This window comes from Conger conger, chromosome 13 (assembly GCF_963514075.1).
Source record: "Conger conger chromosome 13, fConCon1.1, whole genome shotgun sequence".
NCBI classification, from domain to species: Eukaryota; Metazoa; Chordata; class Actinopteri; order Anguilliformes; family Congridae; genus Conger; species Conger conger.
The window spans coordinates 35,094,059-35,114,531 of NC_083772.1; the positions used below are offsets into that span (position 1 = coordinate 35,094,059).

Sequence of the window (20,473 nt, forward strand, 5' to 3'; positions counted from 1 at the left end):
CTTTTTCAGGCCATTCCAAGTTGTTGTACAAGCTAGCCCTAATAGTTATGGAATGGATCTGATAGATTTACCTACACTCTTTCTAAGCTTCATAAAGGCTTGCGTTTTTCCCCAAAGACAGCGCCCTGGTCTTCATGTTGCTTTATCTTTTCCAACAGAAATACAGTCTTCACAGGCAATGATTTCCCCCGCCCCCCTTTCTGATATCCCTATCCTCCTTGTCTAACCCCCTCAAAAAAAAAAGAAAAAAAAAAAGAAAAAAAAGAAAATTGCACTTATGACTATATGTTTAGGACAGCATTTCATGGGTATTTTCCTAGTTATGGATGTGATGCTTTGACTTGTGGAAGAACCTATGCACTTGTAAGTCGCTTTGGATTAAAAGCGTCTGCCAAATGACTCAAATGTAATGTAAATGTAACTATTTACTGTTTAACCAATCAATATAACAGGACACATCTGGGCAACAAGAAACACCTGCCAGTCACCATATTTTCCAATACTTTTGCTCAACATAAAAATATTAAGATAAAAATACAAGGAAACAAAAGCTGTCATCTCATATAGGCTACATCTTTTGACCTCAAACTCAATGGTCTTTAATGACACTGGAGCAGCACGGTCACTTTTGTGGCAGGGTGTGATAGAGCTGCCTGGGAAGGAGGAACAGTCTACATTAATTGAAGGTATTGGTGCGGTGCCCACACCTCCACCGCGGGGCATCAGCCTGTCACTAAGCCCAAAAGGGGATGTTCTGCAGTGCATGGCCACTTTTCAGGACCAGCTGAGTGCAGCCTGGGAGGTGGCTGCAAAGAACAGCTGGACCAACCAGCAAAACAAAATGGAGAACGAAGCACAAATTTTCTATCTCAGCATTGTCTTGCACACAGAAAAAGGGGAGCACTGTTATACTCAGTTTTCCTTGTGAGGATATTTTCCTAATTATTATTATTTATTTATTTATTCTCTCATTAGTAGTGTTACGGTAGCACCTATTCTAGCGGCGTGGGCGTGAGACAGGATAGTGAAATATACATTTGACACGCTCAGGGGCATAAGTCAGGTCATTTTACTGCAAATGTCTTTAAAAGGACGATGTGCCTCCCAGTTCATTAGTGATAAGGGTGTGGATTTAATGGCCTCCACTGCCTACGAGGATTCCCCCATAAAAACACAACAGACAGGACCCTACCCTACACCCCCCACTTTCTGCTGAGAATTAAACAGTCCTACTTTTCAGCATAGCCCATGCCACTGTCCAGAGCACATTGTCCATCTATTGAGCTGGATACAGCGGTGCCACGGCCTGGGACATTAACCAGCAACTATCTGGTCCCAGTCAGTTTTCCCCAACCACTAGACTGCACTGCCCACACTGTCCATGGACAAATGCATGAGACACATCAGTGAATCAGTCATTTGATTTGTGTATTCTACACAATAAAAAAGAACAAACTCATAAGCGGCACATCGTCTGCAGCAGACTTACAAACACTCATATGGAAACATGACAACACCAAACACATTAAAACAACATACAACATACACCGAACATATTAAACATACAACACACATATTTTATTGGTACAGATACATAATTAACAGCTGTGGGAACATTACTTAAGAGTTCATGACCAAGAGCTGCTGCTCTTGGCCCTCTCTCAGAAGGGTTTGGGTTTTAGAAATGTTTCTTGCAGTTTCCTCTTCTCAAATCCATGATCCCAAATCATGCCGGTACCCGTCAGTTCACATCGAAAAGGTGTATGGTTAAATCCCAAAGGCACTTAATTTCAATTTAAAATTACAGCTCTGTATGAAAACACTCCAGTTCCCTAACCCCTCTCCAAAACACCCAATTCCAAACAAACATGAGTATTTGCTGTCGTAAAACAATATGGAATATTTCTGCGGATAAGTGCATGATAAAAACCAGCCTGTGGCTGTGATTTGGCCATTTTGAAGCCCTCTCCTGCCTCCTCCCCCTGAATAAAACTCCCCCAGAGCGTTATGGGCCAAATGTGTTTCCCTGCTTTAATCTTCTATTAGGATGACCTGGGAAGAACTGGCTGGGGAGAGAGGGGGGAAGTATGAGGTAAGTTTACCTGCTGATGAGGGAACACCTTTCTGTCTAGACCTGGAGAGCCTGCTAGTCCTGCGATTGGTCGCCCTGCTGGGCTGGGCCGGGACTTCCTGTCCTGAGCTATCCCTCACACTGGCCGGCCCCGTTACCACAGCAACACCGCCGCCCTGCTGGCCGCCCGGGGGAGTGACCGGCCTCCCGCCAAACAGATCCTCGGATAACGCCGGGACCGCCCCGTTAGAGAGAGGAGGAGACACGCCTCGGGGGGGCGGGTCAGCCACGGAGGGGGCCGGGCCAGGTGGGGGGCACTTCCCCACCTCTTTCTCTGCCTCCTCCTCCTCCTCCTCCTCCTCAAACAGCTCTGGTGTGAAGAACATAGACTGATCCTCCTCGTCTTCCGTGGGGAAGACCTCCACATCGGCGTTGTTCTGCGGGGGGCCACAAGGGGGAGCCCTCACAGGAGACAGCTTCAACTGTGCACATGACCTCACTACTTCCTGCTCTTCGCTGTCTCCATCCCTATCTCTGTCTGCAGCCAAACTGTCCCGCCCGCACCCCCCAACACAATCCGTCCTGCTGTCCCCCGGGGGCCAAGCCCCACCCTGCCCACAGTCTGGGCCCCCCCTGGCCTTGAACAGGGGTCTCCTGAAGGGCGCGGAGACGGGAGAAGACGTGAAAAGGGGGTGGACAAGGCGTGGGGGAGCCAGGGCCCCACCCTTACTCGCCCCCCTATGAGCTGGGTGTCGTTCGTGTGAGTCACAACCTGGGGCCATCTGGTCACCTATGCAGAAACACACCACAGTGATTGACAGGTCAAATACACCCGAGTGATTGACAGGTGAACCACACCAAAGCAAAGTGATTGCAGGTTAAACAATCCAAAAAATGTGTTTGAAAGATAGGATTCTCGCCGAGCCAACAATAGCATTTCCTCATTATTCAGCAAATGACAAGCAAAGAAATCCGTATATAATTCACAGAAAGGAGGTCCTGGGTTCGAATCCCCGTCGGCCGGGGCCTCTCTGTGCGGAGTTTGCATGTTCTCCCCGTGTCTGCATGGGTTTCCTCCGGATACTCCGGTTTTCTCCCACAGCCCAAAGACATGCAGGTTAGGCTGATTGGAGAGTCTAAATTGCCCGTGGGTATGAGTGTGTGAGTGAATGGTGTGTGTGCCCTGCGATGGACTGGCGACCTGTCCAGGGTGTATTGCTGGGATAGGCTCCAGCCCCCCAGCCCCCCTGCGAGCCTGTTCAGGATAAGCGGGTTAAGATAATGGATGGATGGATGGATGGATGGATTCTTATGCCTGTATTCAGTGGTCTGTTCTTCACAGTGGGATCTTATGTCTGTATTTGGCTGGTCTGAGGTGTGTGGGACTGTTAGGCGTGCTGAGACACTCTACCTTTGGTTTGGGTCTCTGCAGGGGGGTCCGCTGTTGTGGGGGGGTCCGGGTGCTGGAGCTGGGGAGAGGGGCACACAGCAGGGCAGGGGGGAGGCTCTTTCTGCCTCTCAGGACTGGCTCCATTCGCCTGACTCACTGCTGCCCCCTGCTGGCACTGCGAGAAGGACGCCAGAGACTGCATGGCCCCACTGAACGTGTCATGGTGCTGGACCAGCTGACGCACCCACTTCGACAACCCTAAGGAAAAACAAACCCCTCAGTGCTGAACACAAATATGGACATATTCACTCACACACACACACACACACACGCACGTATGCACGCACGCACGCACGCGCACGCACAAACACAAACACAAACACAAACACACAAGGGCACACACACGAACACACAAATATTACAAACACTATATTCACACCTAACGTAAATCACCTGTAATGTATTTGTTGGGGTTACACCTGAAGCGGTCATCAACCAATATGAGAGCACCCCAATCATTCTTGTGTCGGATACACCTGAGGAGAGAAGACACCAGAGTGTGTGAGTGTGTGAGTGTGTGTGAGTGTGTGTGTGTGTGGGTGAGTGTGTGTGTGTACATGAGATGGACAGTAACAGTAGTAGCGTTAGCAGCGTACCTGCCCAGAGCCTGGTTGAGGGCACGGTAGGCCTGGATCTCATACCAGCGGCCGCCAGGCAGGAGACCGCGGGCCTTACAGTGCTGGTCATTATACTTCATCTTCAGCTCCACCTGCAGGTATCAGCACACTTGAGCCACACACACACACCCCCCGTGAAGGTCTTTGATGTTGGGGAAGGAGATTGGGGCTCACCTGCAGGTCTTCGATGTTGGGGAAGGGGATTGGGGCTCACCTGCAGGTCTTTGATGTTGGGGAAGGGGATTGCGGCTCTGATGTTGGGGAAGGGGATTGGGGCTCACCTGCAGGTCTTTGATGTTGGGGAAGGGGATTGGGGCTCACCTGCAGGTCTTTGATGTTGGGGAAGGGGATTGGGGCTCACCTGCAGGTCTTTGATGTTTGGGAAGGGGATTGGGGCTCACCTGCAGGTCTTTGATGTTGGGGAAGGGGATTGGGGCTCACCTGCAGGTCTTTGATGTTGGGGAAGGGGATTGGGGCTCACCTGCAGGTCTTTGATGTTGGGGAAGGGGATTGGGGCTCACCTGCAGGTCTTTGATGTTGGGGAAGGGGATTGGGGCTCACCTGCAGGTCTTTGATGTTGGGGAAGGGGATTCCAATGGTCACCACGGCGCGGGCGTTGTCGTCGGTGAAGTCCAGCCCCTCGCTGACCTTCCCCCGGCACACGGCCATCAGCAGCGCCCCCTCTGGACAAACAACCAAAATGCCACCACCAGCCATTACCCAAAACAGGGAGGGCTCACATTCACCTAACACCACCGTCAGCACTCACCAAAAACAGGGAGGGGTCACAGTTCCTCCCAAACCCCTGTCCCAGCCCACAGCCCCCCCAAAGTTCCCTCTGCTGTACCTCTGTCCCCTGGACTCCGGATGGCGCTGTAGTACGTCTGCAGCAGCTCATCAAAGTCGCCCTTAGCCCCGCCCCTTGGCTCGGTGATCACAGTCTTCACCTCCTCCATCTTCTCCCACAGCCCTGTGTTAGTCCAGCGCTCCCGCAACTTATCCAGCATCTAATACACACACAGGCCAGTGTTATTGACTCATTTACTTAAATACTCTCTGTTCCAATACTTTTGCTCACCTACAACAAACCAGGAAATAAAATTGCCTCATGTTCATCTTATTATCTCAACCCCAAATGTATTCAGTGCATTGTGAAAACAAAGAAATTGGCCTTGCTGTTCTAATACATTTACTTACAGTCTCCTCCAAAAGTAAGTAAATATATATGAATAATTCAAGTTATCATCGCACACTTTTGACAAAGGACATATTTCAAAAATTATTACAAACATCTACTTAACACTTCTCAACCAACAGCAAATGCAATTTTCCTAAAATTGACACGGCTGCACTCGAAGGACAGAAGGGGAAAGGAAAGGCCTGATAAACAGGAAGTGGGACTGGCCTTGTAGGACGGCAGGAAGCAGAGGACGCCGTGCCCCACGGTCTGGCAGACCCGCAGCAGCAGACCCCCCACCTCGTCCTGGAAGGCAAACGTCTCTGCGTGCTGGAAGGTGGCACACAGCTTCCGGCCCTGAGGGCCCGCCCCCACGGTCCCCACCCACACCTGCGACATGACAACTGCGTCACAAACCACACCCACACCTGCGACATCACATCTGCGTCTCAAACCACACCCACACCTGCGACATCACATCTGCGTCTCAAACCACACCCACACCTGTGACATCACATCTGCGTCTCAAACCACACCCACACCTGTGACATCACATCTGCGTCTCAAACCACACCCACACCTGCGACATCACATCTGCGTCTCAAACCACACCCACACCTGCAACATCACATCTGCGTCTCAAACCACACCCACACCTGCGACATCACATCTGCGTCTCAAACCACACCCACACCTGTGACATCACATCTGCGTCTCAAACCACACCCACACCTGCGACATCACATCTGCGTCTCAAACCACACCCACACCTGCGACATCACATCTGCGTCTCAAACCACACCCACACCTGTGCTCACCATCTAGAAATAGCAGATATCGTGTTTGCAAAATCAGTCTATTTTTGTTTTGCACATTTACATTTCCGTACCGCAAAACCAATGAAGAGGTTAGGACTGACAGATCAGACAGATCTATAAAATAGCATCATTAAATTCTTGTCTATAACTGAACTGGGTACACTATATGGTGTTGTCAATTGAAAACAATTTGTGTGATGTGAATAAAGCGTTCATTTATTATTATTATGATTATTATGATTATTATTATTAGTAATAGTAGTAGTAGTAGTAGTAGTAGTAGTATTGGATACAAGAGCTTCTTCAAATTACTTTCTGGGTTATGGCTAATTATGCGGGTTATGCTGGGTTATGCGGGTTATGCTGGGTTATGCGGGTTATGTGGTTTGTGGCGGGTTATGGGGGTTGTGGCGGGTCATGGCGGGTTATGACAGACCTGGGACTTGTTGATGACGTGGCTGGCCTCCAGCTGGATGGGGAAGGGGAGCCCCAGCTCGGAGGAGAAGGAGCCCATGGGAGACAGCGTGCCCGAGGTCAGCACAATGGAGTGGACCGACCCACTCAGGTCTGAGAACGCCTGCCCAAACACACACACACACACACACACACACAATCAACACAGCACACATATACACACACACACACACACACACACACACACACACAATCAACACAGCACACACATTTATACACACACACACACACACACACACACACACACACACAATCAACACAGCACACATATACACACACACACACACACAATCAACACAGCACACACATACATCCACAATCAACACAGTACACACATTTATACACACACACACACATCCACAATCAACACAGCACACACACACACACACACACACACACACACACAATCAACACAGCACACACATATACACACACACACACATCCACAATCAACACAGTACACACATTTATACACACACACACACATCCACAATCAACACAGTACACATATTTATACACACAAACACACACACACACACACACACACATCCACAATCAACACAGTACACACATTTATACACACACACACACACCCACAATCAACACAGTACACACATTTATACAAACACACACACACACATACACATCCACAATCAACACAGTGTAATGTAATGTAATGTAAAGTACACAAATTTATACACACACACACAGACACACACATTCACAATCAACACAGTACACAAATTTATACACACACACACAAACACACACACATTCACAATCAACACAGTACACACATTTATACACACACACACAAACACACACACACACATCCACAATCAACACAGTACACACATTTATACACACACACAAACACACACACACATCCACAATCAACACAGTACACATTTATACACACACACAAACACACACACATCCACAATCAACACAGTACACACATTTATACACACACACAAACACACACACATCCACAATCAACACAGTACACACATTTATACACACACACAAACACACACACATCCACAATCAACACAGTACACACATTTATACACACACACAAACACACACACACACACACACACATCCACAATCAACACAGTACACACATTTATACACACACACAAACACACACACATCCACAATCAACACAGTACACACATTTATACACACACACAAACACACACACACACACATCCACAATCAACACAGTACACACATTTATACACACACACAAACACACACACACACACACACACATCCACAATCAACACAGTACACACATTTATACACACACACAAACACACACATCCACAATCAACACAGTACACACATTTATACACACAAACAAACACACATCCACAATCAACACAGTACACACATTTATACGCACACACAAACACACACACACATCCACAATCAACACAGTACACACATTTATACACACAAACACACACACGTCCACAATCAACACAGGACACACATTTATACACTCACGCTCACTCACGCTCACTCAGGCTCACTCACGCTCACTCACGCTCACTCACGCTCACTCACGCTCACTCACGCTCACTCACGCTCACTCAGGCTCACTCACGCTCACTCACGCTCACTCACGCTCACTCACGCTCACTCAGGCTCACTCACGCTCACTCACGCTCACTCACGCTCACATACACACAGTCACTCTCACACACAATGAGCTCACCACAGCAGGGTTCAGACACCAGAAGCTGAGCGTGTGCACCATGGTCTTGGTGCGGTTGCCTAGGCGACGGCGTTGGGGGCGGGCGAAGAATCCGCGGGCGTCGGGCAGGTCGGGCTGCGTGGTCCAGGCGTAGGTCTGCTGCAGCGCCACACGGTAGTCCTCCGCAAACCTGCACAACAGCGCCCCCTCTCAGCAACCGCACACACTGCGGGTGTGTGGAACTGTGCGTGTCTGTACTTGTGTATGTGTGTGTGCGTGTGTGCATGTGTGCGTCTGGAACTGTGTGTACGTGTGTGTGTGTGTGGAACTGTGTGTACGTGTGTGTGTGCACGTGTGTGTGTACGTACTTGTGTGTGCGTGTGTGTACTTGTGTATGTGTGTGTGCGCGTGTGTGCATCTGGAACTGTGTGTACGTGTGTGTGTGCGCGCGGAACTGTGTGTACGTGTGTGTGTGTGCACGTGTGTGTGTACGTACTTGTGTGTGTGTGTGTGTGTGTGTGCGTGCGTGCGTGCATGCATGTGTCTGGAACTGTGTGTATGTGTATGTGTGTGTGTGTGGAACTGCGTGTGTGCATGACTGGAAATGAGTGTGTGTGTGTGTGTGTGTGTGTGTATGTGCGTTCGTGCATGCGTGTGGAACTGCGTTTATGTGTGAGTGCAAGCGCATGTGTGAGTGTATACATAAATGTTTGCACACATGGAAGTGTAATAATATCGACTGCTGTGTTTGAGTGCTTATGATGTTGTGACTGTGGAAAGCATGGTCCTCACAAAACTGGCACTTTATCATGGTCCTCACACATTGATAAATATGTGTGTGTGTGTGTGTGTGTGTGTGTGTGTGTGTGTGTGTGTGCATGGATGGCTGAGGGCCGGTATAACCAGGTGCTCACTTGCACTTGTGTCGGAACAGGTACTCCAACACCATGAAGAGGCTCTTGAGGGTGGTCTGCGTTTGGGAGGTGATTATGGGGACCTGCACTGTGTCCTCCCTCCCGTTAACCACGCCCACCTGCTCCTCCTTCTCCAATACGGCCACCAGGTGCATCTGCAGAGACACGCCCACACTCAGCGCACACCCACACCCAGAGACACGGCCACACCCAGACATGACCACTCAACACCCACACCCAGAGACATGGCCACACCCAGACACACAACCATGACCAATCAACACCCACACCCAGAGACACGGCCACACCCAGACACACAACCATCACCACTCAACACCCACACCCAGAGACACGGCCACACCCAGACACACAACCATCACCACTCAACACCCACACCCAGAGACACGGCCACACCCAGACACACAACCATCACCACTCAACACCCACACCCAGAGACACGGCCACACCCAGACACACAACCATGACCAATCAACACCCACACCCAGAGACACAGCCACGCCCAGAGACACGCCCACATACAGACATGACCACTCAACACTCACACCCAGAGACACAGCCACACCCAGAGACACGCCCACACACAGACATGACCACTCAACACCCACACCCAGAGACACGCCCACATATGTGATGTCACAGAGTTGACTCCAGTGGCTTGTGTGATTGGTGGACTAACCTGAAGCATGGGGAAGGTGCCCGGGGTGATTCCCAGGCCGTGGAAGATTCCCACCACCTCTGTCCCAGTCCACACCTTGCAGGAGCTCTCATACCCCCTCTCCTGCAGAGAACTACAGCTCTCCTGTATCCAGCTGCATCATGGGAAAACACACAGCAGCCACAGAAGAATGGGGCAGTCATTCATGTAAGCATACATAAGCAGGCTGCAGCATAATTCTGTATGTGCGTGTATGTGTGTGTGTAAGCGTTTATGTGTGAGTGCAAGTGCATGTGTGAGTGTATATATAAACGTTTGTACACATGGAAGTGTAATAATATGGACTGCTGTGTTTGAGTGCTTATGATGTTGTGACTGTGGAACGCTTGGTCCTCACAAACCAGGTACTTTATCATGGTCCTCACACATTGATAAATATGTGTGTGTGTGTGTGTGTGTGTGTGTAAAGCTGTGTGTGAGTGTGTAAAGGTGTGTGTGAGTGTGTAAAGGTGTGTGTGAGTGTGTAAAGGTGTGTGTGAGTGTGCGTGTGAGTGTGTAAAGGTGTGTGTGTGTGTGTGTGTGTGTGTGCGTGAGTGTGTAAAGGTGTGTGTGATTGTGTGTGTGTGAGTGTGTAAAGGTGTGTGTGAGTGAGTGTGTGCGTGTGTGTGTGAGTGTGTAAAGGTGTGTGTGTGAGTGTGTGTGTGTGAGTGTGTAAAGGTGTGTGTGAGTGAGTGTGTGTGTGTGTGAGTGTGTAAAGGTGTGTGTGTGAGTGTGTAAAGGTGTGTGTGTGTGAGTGTGTGTGTGTGTGTGTGTGTGTGAGTGTGTAAAGGTGTGTGTGAGAGCGCAGACAGCAGTACTTGAGCAGGCTGCAGCAGAAGGCAAGTAGAGCCTTGTGGGGGGCGGGGCGGATGTTGTGGGTCACCATGGCATCGATGTCATTGCGGGCAGCAAGGAGCTGACTCTGCTCCAGGGTGTAGCTGGCACTCTCCCGCGCACAGTCCTCTATGTTGTGGGCCTCATCCAGCACCACCACCTGCCCCTTCAGGTTAATCTCCATCTGCATGGATACATGGCGGGATGGTGTTCCCGTGACAATTTATTTTAGGGGCGTGTCATCTGTGGAAGCCCCCTCAATCAGTTCATCAGTTTTGTGCAGCAAAGTTCTACAAACAAATGGACCTCACTCACACTCTCACTCTCACTCTCACTCTCACTCTCACTCTCACTCTCACTCTCACTCTCACTCTCACTCTCACTCTCACTCTCACTCTCACTCTCACTCACACTCTCACTCTCACTCACACTCTCACTCACACTCACACTCACACTCCCCCACTCACACACTCACACACACACTCACTCACTCACTCACTCACTCACTCACTCACTCACTCACTCACTCACTCACTCACTCACTCACTCACTCACTCACTCACTCACTCACTCACTCACTCACTCACTCACTCACACACTCACACACTCACACACTCTCGGATGAGTGGGTCCAGTAGGTAGTTGTAGGGGCAGAAGATGATGTTGGCTCCCTTCATCAGTTCACGGGCAGCGTAGTGGGCACAGGAGCGCAGGCGGCCTCCCAGACGCACCAGCTCCTCCACGTCCCAGGCCTGGTGCAGCCCGTGGGTCCACTGCAGCGCGCCCTGGTCCTGCATCTTATTCACGTTGTGGTAGTACCTGCAGCTACGGCCCTGCAACACAACACCACACCGCAGAGACCGAGTTACACACACTCCAGAACTACACAGCTACGGCCCTGCAACACAACACAACACCGCAGAGACCGAGTTACACACACTCCAGAACTACACAGCTACGGCCCTGCAACACAACACAACACCGCAGAGACCGAGTTACACACACTCCAGAACTACACAGCTAGGGCCCTACAACACAACACAACACCGCAGAGACCGAGTTACACACACTCCAGAACTACACAGCTACGGCCCTGCAACACAACACAACACCACACCGCAAAGACCGAGTTACGCACACTCCAGTTATTACCTTATTTTTGACTAATATAAAGACTAAATATAAATGTTAAGAAAATGACCACAGGGGTCAATCTATTCGGTGTAAAAAGATGTCCTTTGTGAACAGTTAGCACAAGAATACTGCAGAGCCCTGACTAGTCAGTAAAACAACAACAACCTCCTTAAGAGGAAAAACTCAGGTGTGGGTAAGAGAAGAGCGGACTCAGGCCTTACAGTCAGGGTGTGGCACTACGGGGGGTGTTAAGGACACCTCAGAGTAACTGGAGTTCATTACTTCCCTCAGGTCCCCTGGGAACGAAGGAACAAAAAACCACCCTCCACCCCCTCACAACCTGGCAGTATCATCCTCAACAGCACAAAGACAGCGTAAGCCTCTGACACCCAGCTACAGCAGGGTCTGTGTGTGACCGGGCCAGGGCTTTATGGGTAATAAGCGCCGCCCGCGGCCACCGTAGCAGCACTTTGTTTGCGTGTCCTTAAAGGGGAGGGGTTCCGGTTACAGGTCGGCATGGTCACGCAGAGGTGAGCAGAGTTTTATTGCCTCTACCCATCACTCAAGAGACCCCAACCCCCAATCCCACCCTCTCCTCACGCCACAGACAGCAGACACCCCGCAGAAACGGGGTCACGCTCGGATCAACCTGCACCCATCCAGACACCCAAACATTCCATAAACCACATCTGAGTCACAGAGCAGCTGACCTTTCACCTCCCGGGACAAGTGGTGCCCCATCCATCCTCATCAGTGTCCTCTTATGGGCAAGAGGGAGTGGCTGTTTAAGAGGCCACTCAAGACACAGAAACATCTACCTACTTCAGCTAAGCTTCACGCGACACCTTCAGGTGCGTTTCGTATTTCAGCAACACATCCTCAACCCCCGTTTTACATCTTCTATATTAACATCTTCTATAGCATTTAACATGAAGAGCAATCATGTGAAGAGTACTGCTACGACTTCCCATGCTGCTAACACGGTATAGTTTCTGTGCTTAACCCTTTTGTACGCTCTTTTAAGAACGCCTGATAAAGGGCTAAGTCTAGACCAAGGGTCATCGTCAAATCATGGTCCTAGAGGGCCAAGAACTGCTGGTTTTCCACCTTCCCTTTACCTGGGAGTCAATTATGAAGTCTGGCCAATCAGTAGCACTGTTCTATTAGTTAGACTAATAAATACAATATTTGTACTGAATACTAAACGTGCTTATTTGTTGACTGAAACTTGCTCGTTGGTAGATGCTAAACACACTCGTTTGCAGATGCTAAACACACTCGTTTGCTGAGGCTAAACACGCTTGTTTGTTGATGCTAAACACGTTTATTTTTTGACGCTAAACACTCATTTAATGCAGCTAAACACACTTGTTTGCAGTTGCTAAACACACTTGTTTGTAGATGCTAAACCTGCTCCTATGCAGATGCTAAACACGCTTGTTTGTCGATGCTAAACACACTTGTTTACAAATGCTAAACACATTGTTGGTTCATGCTAAACACGCTCATTTGTTAATGCTAAACACGGTCGTTTGCAGATGCGACACACACTCGTTTGTCGATGCTAAAGATGCTCATTTGTGGATCTTGGCGGGCGGCTCACGTTTTTAGCCTCGAGCAGCTCCTTGCAGCGCTCGTTGCGGTTGCCCTGGGCGATGACCTCCGGGTTCACGCAGCTGTGGTCGCGGCTGGACAGGATGGTCATGGGCGTGCTGGAGTACAGCGTGCGTCTCAGCTCCCGCGTGATCTGCGTGATCTGTTTGTGCGTTCGAGTCCCAAAGAAGATTTTGGGAATGGACTTCTTCTTATTCGGGCAGCACTCCTTCTCCTGATCCTTGCCCTTTTCCGGAGCCTTCCTTTCCCCCGGGGCAGCGGCGCAAGGGCACAGGGAGCAGGCCACGGGGGACTGTACCAACACAGAGAGAAGAGGGGGTGGGCTGTGTGAGTGACACACTGAACGCTCTCATCCAACGAGCTGTAAACTCAGCAACTCAACGTTTGTTCAAACCCCAACATGACTAAACCCTACTGCTGTGCTGGGCAAAAAATGAGGGTCATTTTTTTCTTGTATCTCTATTAAATTATTTGTTTATTTTGTTGAGATGCAAGAGCTTGCATGACGAACATTATGGACCACATTCCCAGACATGGATTAAGCCAAATCCAAGACTAGAAGAACAATGAAAATCTTCATTTTATTTAACATAAAAAATAAAAAAAAGTCTATCCCTGTCTGGAAAACCAGCCCAATATTTATTATTACGCACTGTATTGTTAATACACGGTATATCACTGTATAAAAATGTTTTTTCCCTCAGTCTTTCAGAATGGCCCTCCAGATCAGCCCTGATATCGCATGATGCCCCTGAAAGCCACTTCAGCTGCCACACATCCTGAACTTCATAACACATCAATAACCGCTAGAGATGACGGGTGTTACTCGAACCCCTCAGAAGTTTCCAGAAATCATTAATTACCCATGATTTCATTGTCCCTGTCCCAGAACACCCCAGAGGGGGTGCATGGGTTAGGGTGACGGGGCGGGTCAGGAGTTGAGGAGTGCCCCCTGCCCCCGGCTGAGTAATTACGGGCCTAACAAGGCCTCTTAAGTGTGGCGTGGCAGGGAACTCACTCACTCACTCACTCACTCACTCACTCACTCACTCACTCACTCACTCACTCACTCACTCACTCACTCACTCACTCACTCACTCACTCACTCACTCACTCACTCACTCACTCACTCACTCACTCACTCACTCACTCACTCACTCACTCACTATTATAGTTATTCAATAATTTATGTGTTTTAAATAACTGTTGGTTCACTTATGGCGTATGTAACGTTTAGTTGTTTCTTGAGGTTCACCGGGGATCAGATTCATTGACACACAAATTCAAACCAGTTACCTGGTTAACCATAAAATGGGATGGCAACCGTTTACAAAGACTGATGATTTGTCACATCCCTAACCCAGACCCAAGTGAAGCGCATTACGGCTTCAATAACTCATGTGAATTCCAGGGCTGAACTTTTTATTCTGAAGAAACTCTAAAGTATCCAATTGTAGTGGCTGTTCTGTCTGGCTGTTCCGTCCAGAGTTCAGGTTTGCTTTCGATCACATACAGATTAATTGAAACAGACATTTAAACCAGGGGTGCCCAAAGTTTTGCACCCCACTAGCTGAGGACATGCAGCGATACTCAGAACAGGCAGACCACAGTTCAATACAGACAAAACACCTTGTGCAACTATGCTGCCCCCCACTGGACAAAAATAAGCACTGCTAATTTATTCACCACACCAGGGGTATGGTGTATGGTGGTGTGTGTGTGTGTGTGTGTGTGTGGTACAGTGTGTGTGTGTGTGTGTGGGTGTGTGTGTGTGTGTGGAAGTGTGTGTGTGTGTGTGGGTGGTACAGTGTGTGCGTGGAAGTGTGTGTGTGTGTGTGTGTGTGTGGAAGTGTGTGTGTGTGTGTGTGTGTGTGTGTGTGTGTGTGTGGAAGTGTGTGGGTGGTACAGTGTGTGTGTGTGTGTGTGTGTGTGTGTGTGTGTGTGGAAGTGTGTGGGTGGTACAGTGTGTGTGTGTGTGTGTGTGTGTGTGTGTGTGTGTGTGTGTGTGTGTGTGTGTGTGTGTGTGTGTGTGTGTGTGGCACAGCACTCACGGAGCAGGCAGACTGCGGTGGGACGGCCCCGGTCTGGGTGGTGAGCTCCGGGCTCCAGGCTTGGGCCCTGGTGGGCGTCCTCTCTCCCTCAGACTCATCATCCAGGAACACCACCCCCTTCTCCAGGCACCTCAGCTTCCTGCCCTGGAAAGGAAGGGAGACAGAAATTACCCCAGATCAGGCTGCATCTGTGCAAAAATTATGCTGGGCCCTGAATACACTGACCCCAGATCAGTCTGCATCTGTACCCACATAATGCTGGCTCTGAATACACTGACCCCAGATCAGTCTGCATCTGTACCCACATAATGCTGGGGACTGGCTGGGCTGAATACACTGACTGTAATACCCGATATAGTCATCTACTGTTTTCCCCTGGACAAGTTTCGGGCATGTTGTGGACAGCTCAAACTAGTTTGCAATGACTCAGCTTTCAGCTGATCGGAGGCGGCTGGAACGAGAATTTAGAATTTAGGCTGCAGTTTGGTTGTGACATCGCTCCAACCTAAACCACAGCGTTCATATTTGTTCGGTTTCATCCTAGTTTCAGAGCCTCTTTTACACTGACCCCAGATCAGCCAGGGAGGGGAAGGACACTAGGGTGAACACTGACCCCAGATCAGTCAGGGAGGGTAAGGACACTGGGGTGTAACAGGACTGGCTCGTGGGTGAACACTGACCCCAGATCAGTCAGGGAGGGTAAGGGCTCATGGGCGAATGAACACGACCCTCTGGGGTTACCTTCTGATCCGCTGCAGGGGTGCGCATGCGTTTCCTGTCGGGCAGGAAGTCGTCATCATCACCCTGCGCCCCAGCAGTGGCCCGGAGCTTCTGCGACAGGCGCGAGGCCAGTGTGTGGTTTCGGGGGGTGTACTCCTCAGGAGGGGGGCCTGAACCCCAAAAACAGGGAAACAGACATAAAATGGGTTTTGATCCAGGATGCGTCTCTAACCTGCAGCAGCACTCACATCCTCTGTGTCCACACCTGTGAGGAGTGTGTGCGTGTGTGTGTGAGAGTGTGTGTGTGTGACATGTGAGAGTGTGTGTGTGTGACATGTGAGAGTGTGTGTGTGTGACATGTGAGAGTGTGCGATGTTTGAGATTGTACGTGTGTGTGACGTGTGTGGCGTGTGTGGCGTGTGTGGCGTGCGTGCGTGCGTGCGTGCGTGCGTGCGTGCGTGCGTGCGTGCGTGCGTGCGTGCGTGCGTGCGTGCGTGCGTGCGTGCGTGCGTGCGTGCGTGCGTGCGTGCGTGCGTGCGTGCGTGCGTGCGTGCGTGCGTGCGTGCGTGCGTGCGTGCGTGCGTGCGTGCGTGCGTGCGTGCGTGCGTGCGTGCGTGCGTGCGTGCGTGCGTGCGTGCGTGCGTGCGTGCGTGCGTGCGTGCGTCTCTAACCTGCAGCAGCACTCCCCTCCACTGTGTCTGCACCTGTGAGGTCCACAGTGGGCGGCTTGGCTTCTGGAATGCTGGGAGCTCTGGGAGGGCTAGTGTGGCAGGTGCACTGGCAGGGCGTGGTCATATCTGGTTTCTTACAGGACTCCTGAGGGCTGCTGTCCTGCTGCGCTTTAGCTAAACACAGTGAGCACAGGCATCAGTAGCACCCTCCAATCACAGACCACTGCCACTCAACAACCTCCAATCACAGACCACTGCCACTCAACACCCTCTAAGCACAGACCACTGCCACTCAACACCCTCCAATCACAGACCACTGCCAGTCAACACCCTCCAACCACAGACCACTGCCACTCAACACCCTCCAATCACAGACCACTGCCGCTCAACATCCTCCAATCACAGACCACTGCCACTCAACACCCTCCAATCACAGACCACTGCCAGTCAGCACCCTCCATTCAGACCACCACTCTACTACACAGCATGATGCAGGAGACAGAAGGGGCTACATGACGGGGGGAGACAGAGACAGTCACATGATGCAGGTACCATGCTGAGCTTGCTGCCAGGCCAGGCCAGAGCAGAGGAGAGCCAGGCTCTTCCCACTTCCTGTGGGGCTCTCCAGGAGACAATGCTGCCCGTGGTTCAGCCCCCGAACAATCTGCACAGGTCACAACATCAAACAGGGGAGAGCGTGAACAGAGACATTTTAATGACCTTAAAAGCACAGTGAACACGGCATATAAAGATTCATTTAAAATGTCATGTGTGGTGTTATTTCACGTGCTTGCTGACTGTGGATGAGGAGCAGAGGAGCCACAGGGGCATTGCAGGGTCCTTACAGAGTTCATCATGGCCAGCTGGGAGGGGTAGGCCTTGCAGGGGAAGCCTATCTTCACCCCCCCAATAGTGTACTCCACTGGGGGTGCAGCCATGGCAACCACAGGACTACAATGGAAACATGTTGTGAGAACGTTAGCAGAGGCACTGAATTTACAGGCAACTACCTGAATTATTAGGCAATAACACAAAACATGTGTATAGCAGATTACAATTATGAACTAAAATAATTAAACGGATATAATTAACCGCAACGAACTGTGGGAAAGAACTGGGAAGTGTGACACAATAACGTCAGCCTCCACCTGAGAGAGAGCGCAAATATTGAAACTTTTTTAAAGTAAATTACGTCACAACGACGATGCACACTGCCTGCACAAAGCTTCACAGGAACAAGACATTCAGCTCGCGCGATTTTAGCTAGGAAGCGCAAGCTATGTTGCGCTGGGAATGCCCCTTTATTGTCCTTAACCTATTGGCAACCTTAGATATCTTAGACGGGTCATCCAAACACCCTAACGTTAGCAAGCACGCTGAACGTTCACCATCAAACCTCACCTTGACAAAACAAGGTCGCTAAAGTTTAGTTACCCAAGTTAGCAACTGGTATCACATTTTCATTGCAAGAACATTAGATTGCCGTATCATTACTGCCAGTTATCTAGCAAGACAATTAACTTATTATCTATAAGCTACATACTCTAACTTACCTAGCTATAATGACAACTGCGGGCAGCTAACTCCGAATTCTTGTATGATAACGTTACTACAAAAGAGTCAGCCATCGACAATGAACGATGCGTAGCGTGCTCCTAGCAAAATAATCTCACTTATCATTTATTCTAAATTAAAATTTACTGTATATTAGAGCTAACCAGTTAGAAAGCTATTGCGAAAGCTACCTCTCATCGTGTATCATTTCACCGGCTACGATTCAAACAAAACGCAGGATATATTTTATTGTTGAATATACAGAACTCATTGTTTTGTATCAAATGTTGTTTTTTGAAGAACGGGTAGCTCAACCGTGAGGTTTGTTGTTAACGTTACCTTTTTTCAGCCGCAGGAAAATGTAAACATCTGCTAGCACCCTAGCTAGTTCGCCAAATAAATTCCCGCCCTGCAAATGAATGCTACAAACCAATCAGAGCTAAGAAAATGTTTACTGACGTGACGATATAGCCAACCACGTAAGGGTACACAAATAACCAAAAGGGAAAGCCTATAATTGGAAATCAAAACTTACTTGCCATATTTACGGAAAATTTCTACGCCTACGCTTTATGCACTAAATAAATAGCAGATAAAGCTTGAAGCTTCCGAGCAGTATTACAGCAAAGCAAAGTCCCTTACGTTAACGTAAATATTTTCTTCTTTTTCATTTATTTATTTTATTTTATTGCAGTGGCAGCGATGTGCTCCCACGGAAATGCCCACACACGTCTATTAACGTTCCTAGCAGTCAAATTTAACTACTGAAGTAATCATTGTTTCTATACCAGGAGCATATTTTATAAATATGTCACAGAACTGTGCAGATGGCATAAGTACATCAACTGCACTACTATGGCAAGCACAAGCTCGAGATGTAACAGCAATAGATTAATGAATAAATTCAGTAAAAAAGATTTTAAAAAGTATGTAAAAAAATGTATTTAAAAAAGAGAAACCAAGTCTTATGAACAGATGTGTGTAAACAGAAGGATAAGAGCTATATTAGGAAAACAAAATAATTTAGGAAAACAATAATGTGTGCATCTGCCTTGGCTTCCAGCTCCAGAACATGGCTGCTGGACACCCCTGGTCACACTGTGTAGCTGCGCAGGTCACTGACCAGACAGCTTCAGGACAGAGCAGGAGGATGGTGGTAACTCATCTACCCTGCATCTCTAACTCCTCTACCTGCCCCTCTAACTCCTCTACCTGCCCCTCTAACTCCGCTAACTCCTCTACCTGCCCCTCTAACTCCTCTACCTGCCCCTCCAACTCCTCTACCTGCCCCTCCAACTCCTCTACCTGCCACTCTAATTCCTCTAACTCCTCTACCTGCCCCTCTAACTCCTCTACCTGCCCCTCTAACTCCTCTAACTCCTCTACCTGCCCCTCTAACTCCTCTACCTGCCCCTCTAACTCCTCTAACTCCTCTACCTGCCCCTCCAACTCCTCTACCTGCCCCTCTAACTCCTCTACCTGCCCCTCCAACTCCTCTACCTGCCCCTCTAACTCCTCTAACTGCCCCCCAACTCCTCTACCTGCCCCTCTACCTGCCCCTCTTACTCCTCTAACCTGGCACAGGAAAGCAGGAAAGGCCCTGCCCTGTTTGACAGGGAGTGTGAGCGGATTATCCAGAGATGCCTGGCAGGATCCCCATTGATTGGGATTGATATGGTGATCAGCCCCCTCTGTGATGTAATTGCACCCTGAACATACTGTATGCCCGTAATCCCTGGATTAGCAACATTAGCATGCTCTAGGTGAAATAAGACTCATTTCCATATGATCAAATTCTGCTCTGACATTTCTGCACAGTCTGGGCTTAATGTGCAACTATTTTTAGTCATAACACATGTAACACTTACAAAATGGATTTTGCTCTTAGCATTTTTAAGCAGCTTGTGTGTCTCTGTGCATGTGTGTGTTTGTCATCTTCTTGCTTTTACTGACC

The 20,473-nt window shown here is 49.4% G+C and overlaps 1 protein-coding gene across 1 annotated transcript; it reads right to left on the minus strand.

The window, feature by feature from the left end:
* Positions 1-1,407: 1,407 nt before the first annotated feature.
* brip1 (BRCA1 interacting helicase 1) lies at positions 1,408-18,921 on the minus strand. Its single transcript, XM_061217361.1, has 20 exons — positions 18,859-18,921; positions 17,811-17,916; positions 17,518-17,629; positions 16,966-17,139; positions 16,316-16,464; positions 15,575-15,718; positions 13,513-13,815; positions 11,387-11,608; positions 10,760-10,959; positions 9,924-10,056; positions 9,227-9,381; positions 8,334-8,502; positions 6,570-6,710; positions 5,544-5,705; positions 4,986-5,145; positions 4,700-4,821; positions 4,118-4,230; positions 3,915-3,997; positions 3,483-3,719; positions 1,408-2,861 (listed from the first exon to the last, which is right to left on the minus strand). Exons 2-20 carry the CDS (start codon positions 17,901-17,903, stop codon positions 2,032-2,034), a joined length of 3,702 nt encoding a protein of 1,233 aa, XP_061073345.1. The 5' UTR covers positions 17,904-17,916; positions 18,859-18,921; the 3' UTR covers positions 1,408-2,031.
* Between the last annotated feature and the right edge of the window lie 1,552 nt (positions 18,922-20,473).

Coding starts and splice junctions, on each gene's coding strand:
- brip1 (XM_061217361.1), bottom strand. CDS start 17,903: ATGGCTGCACCCCCAGTGGAGTACACTATTGGGGGGGTGAAGATAGGC. Junction 15,719..16,315: donor CCCCTGCAGCGGATCAGAAG/GTAACCCCAGAG, acceptor CTTCCTTTCCAG/GGCAGGAAGCTGAGGTGCCT. Junction 10,960..11,386: donor ACCCACTCATCCGAGAGTGT/GTGAGTGTGTGA, acceptor GTATCCATGCAG/ATGGAGATTAACCTGAAGGG.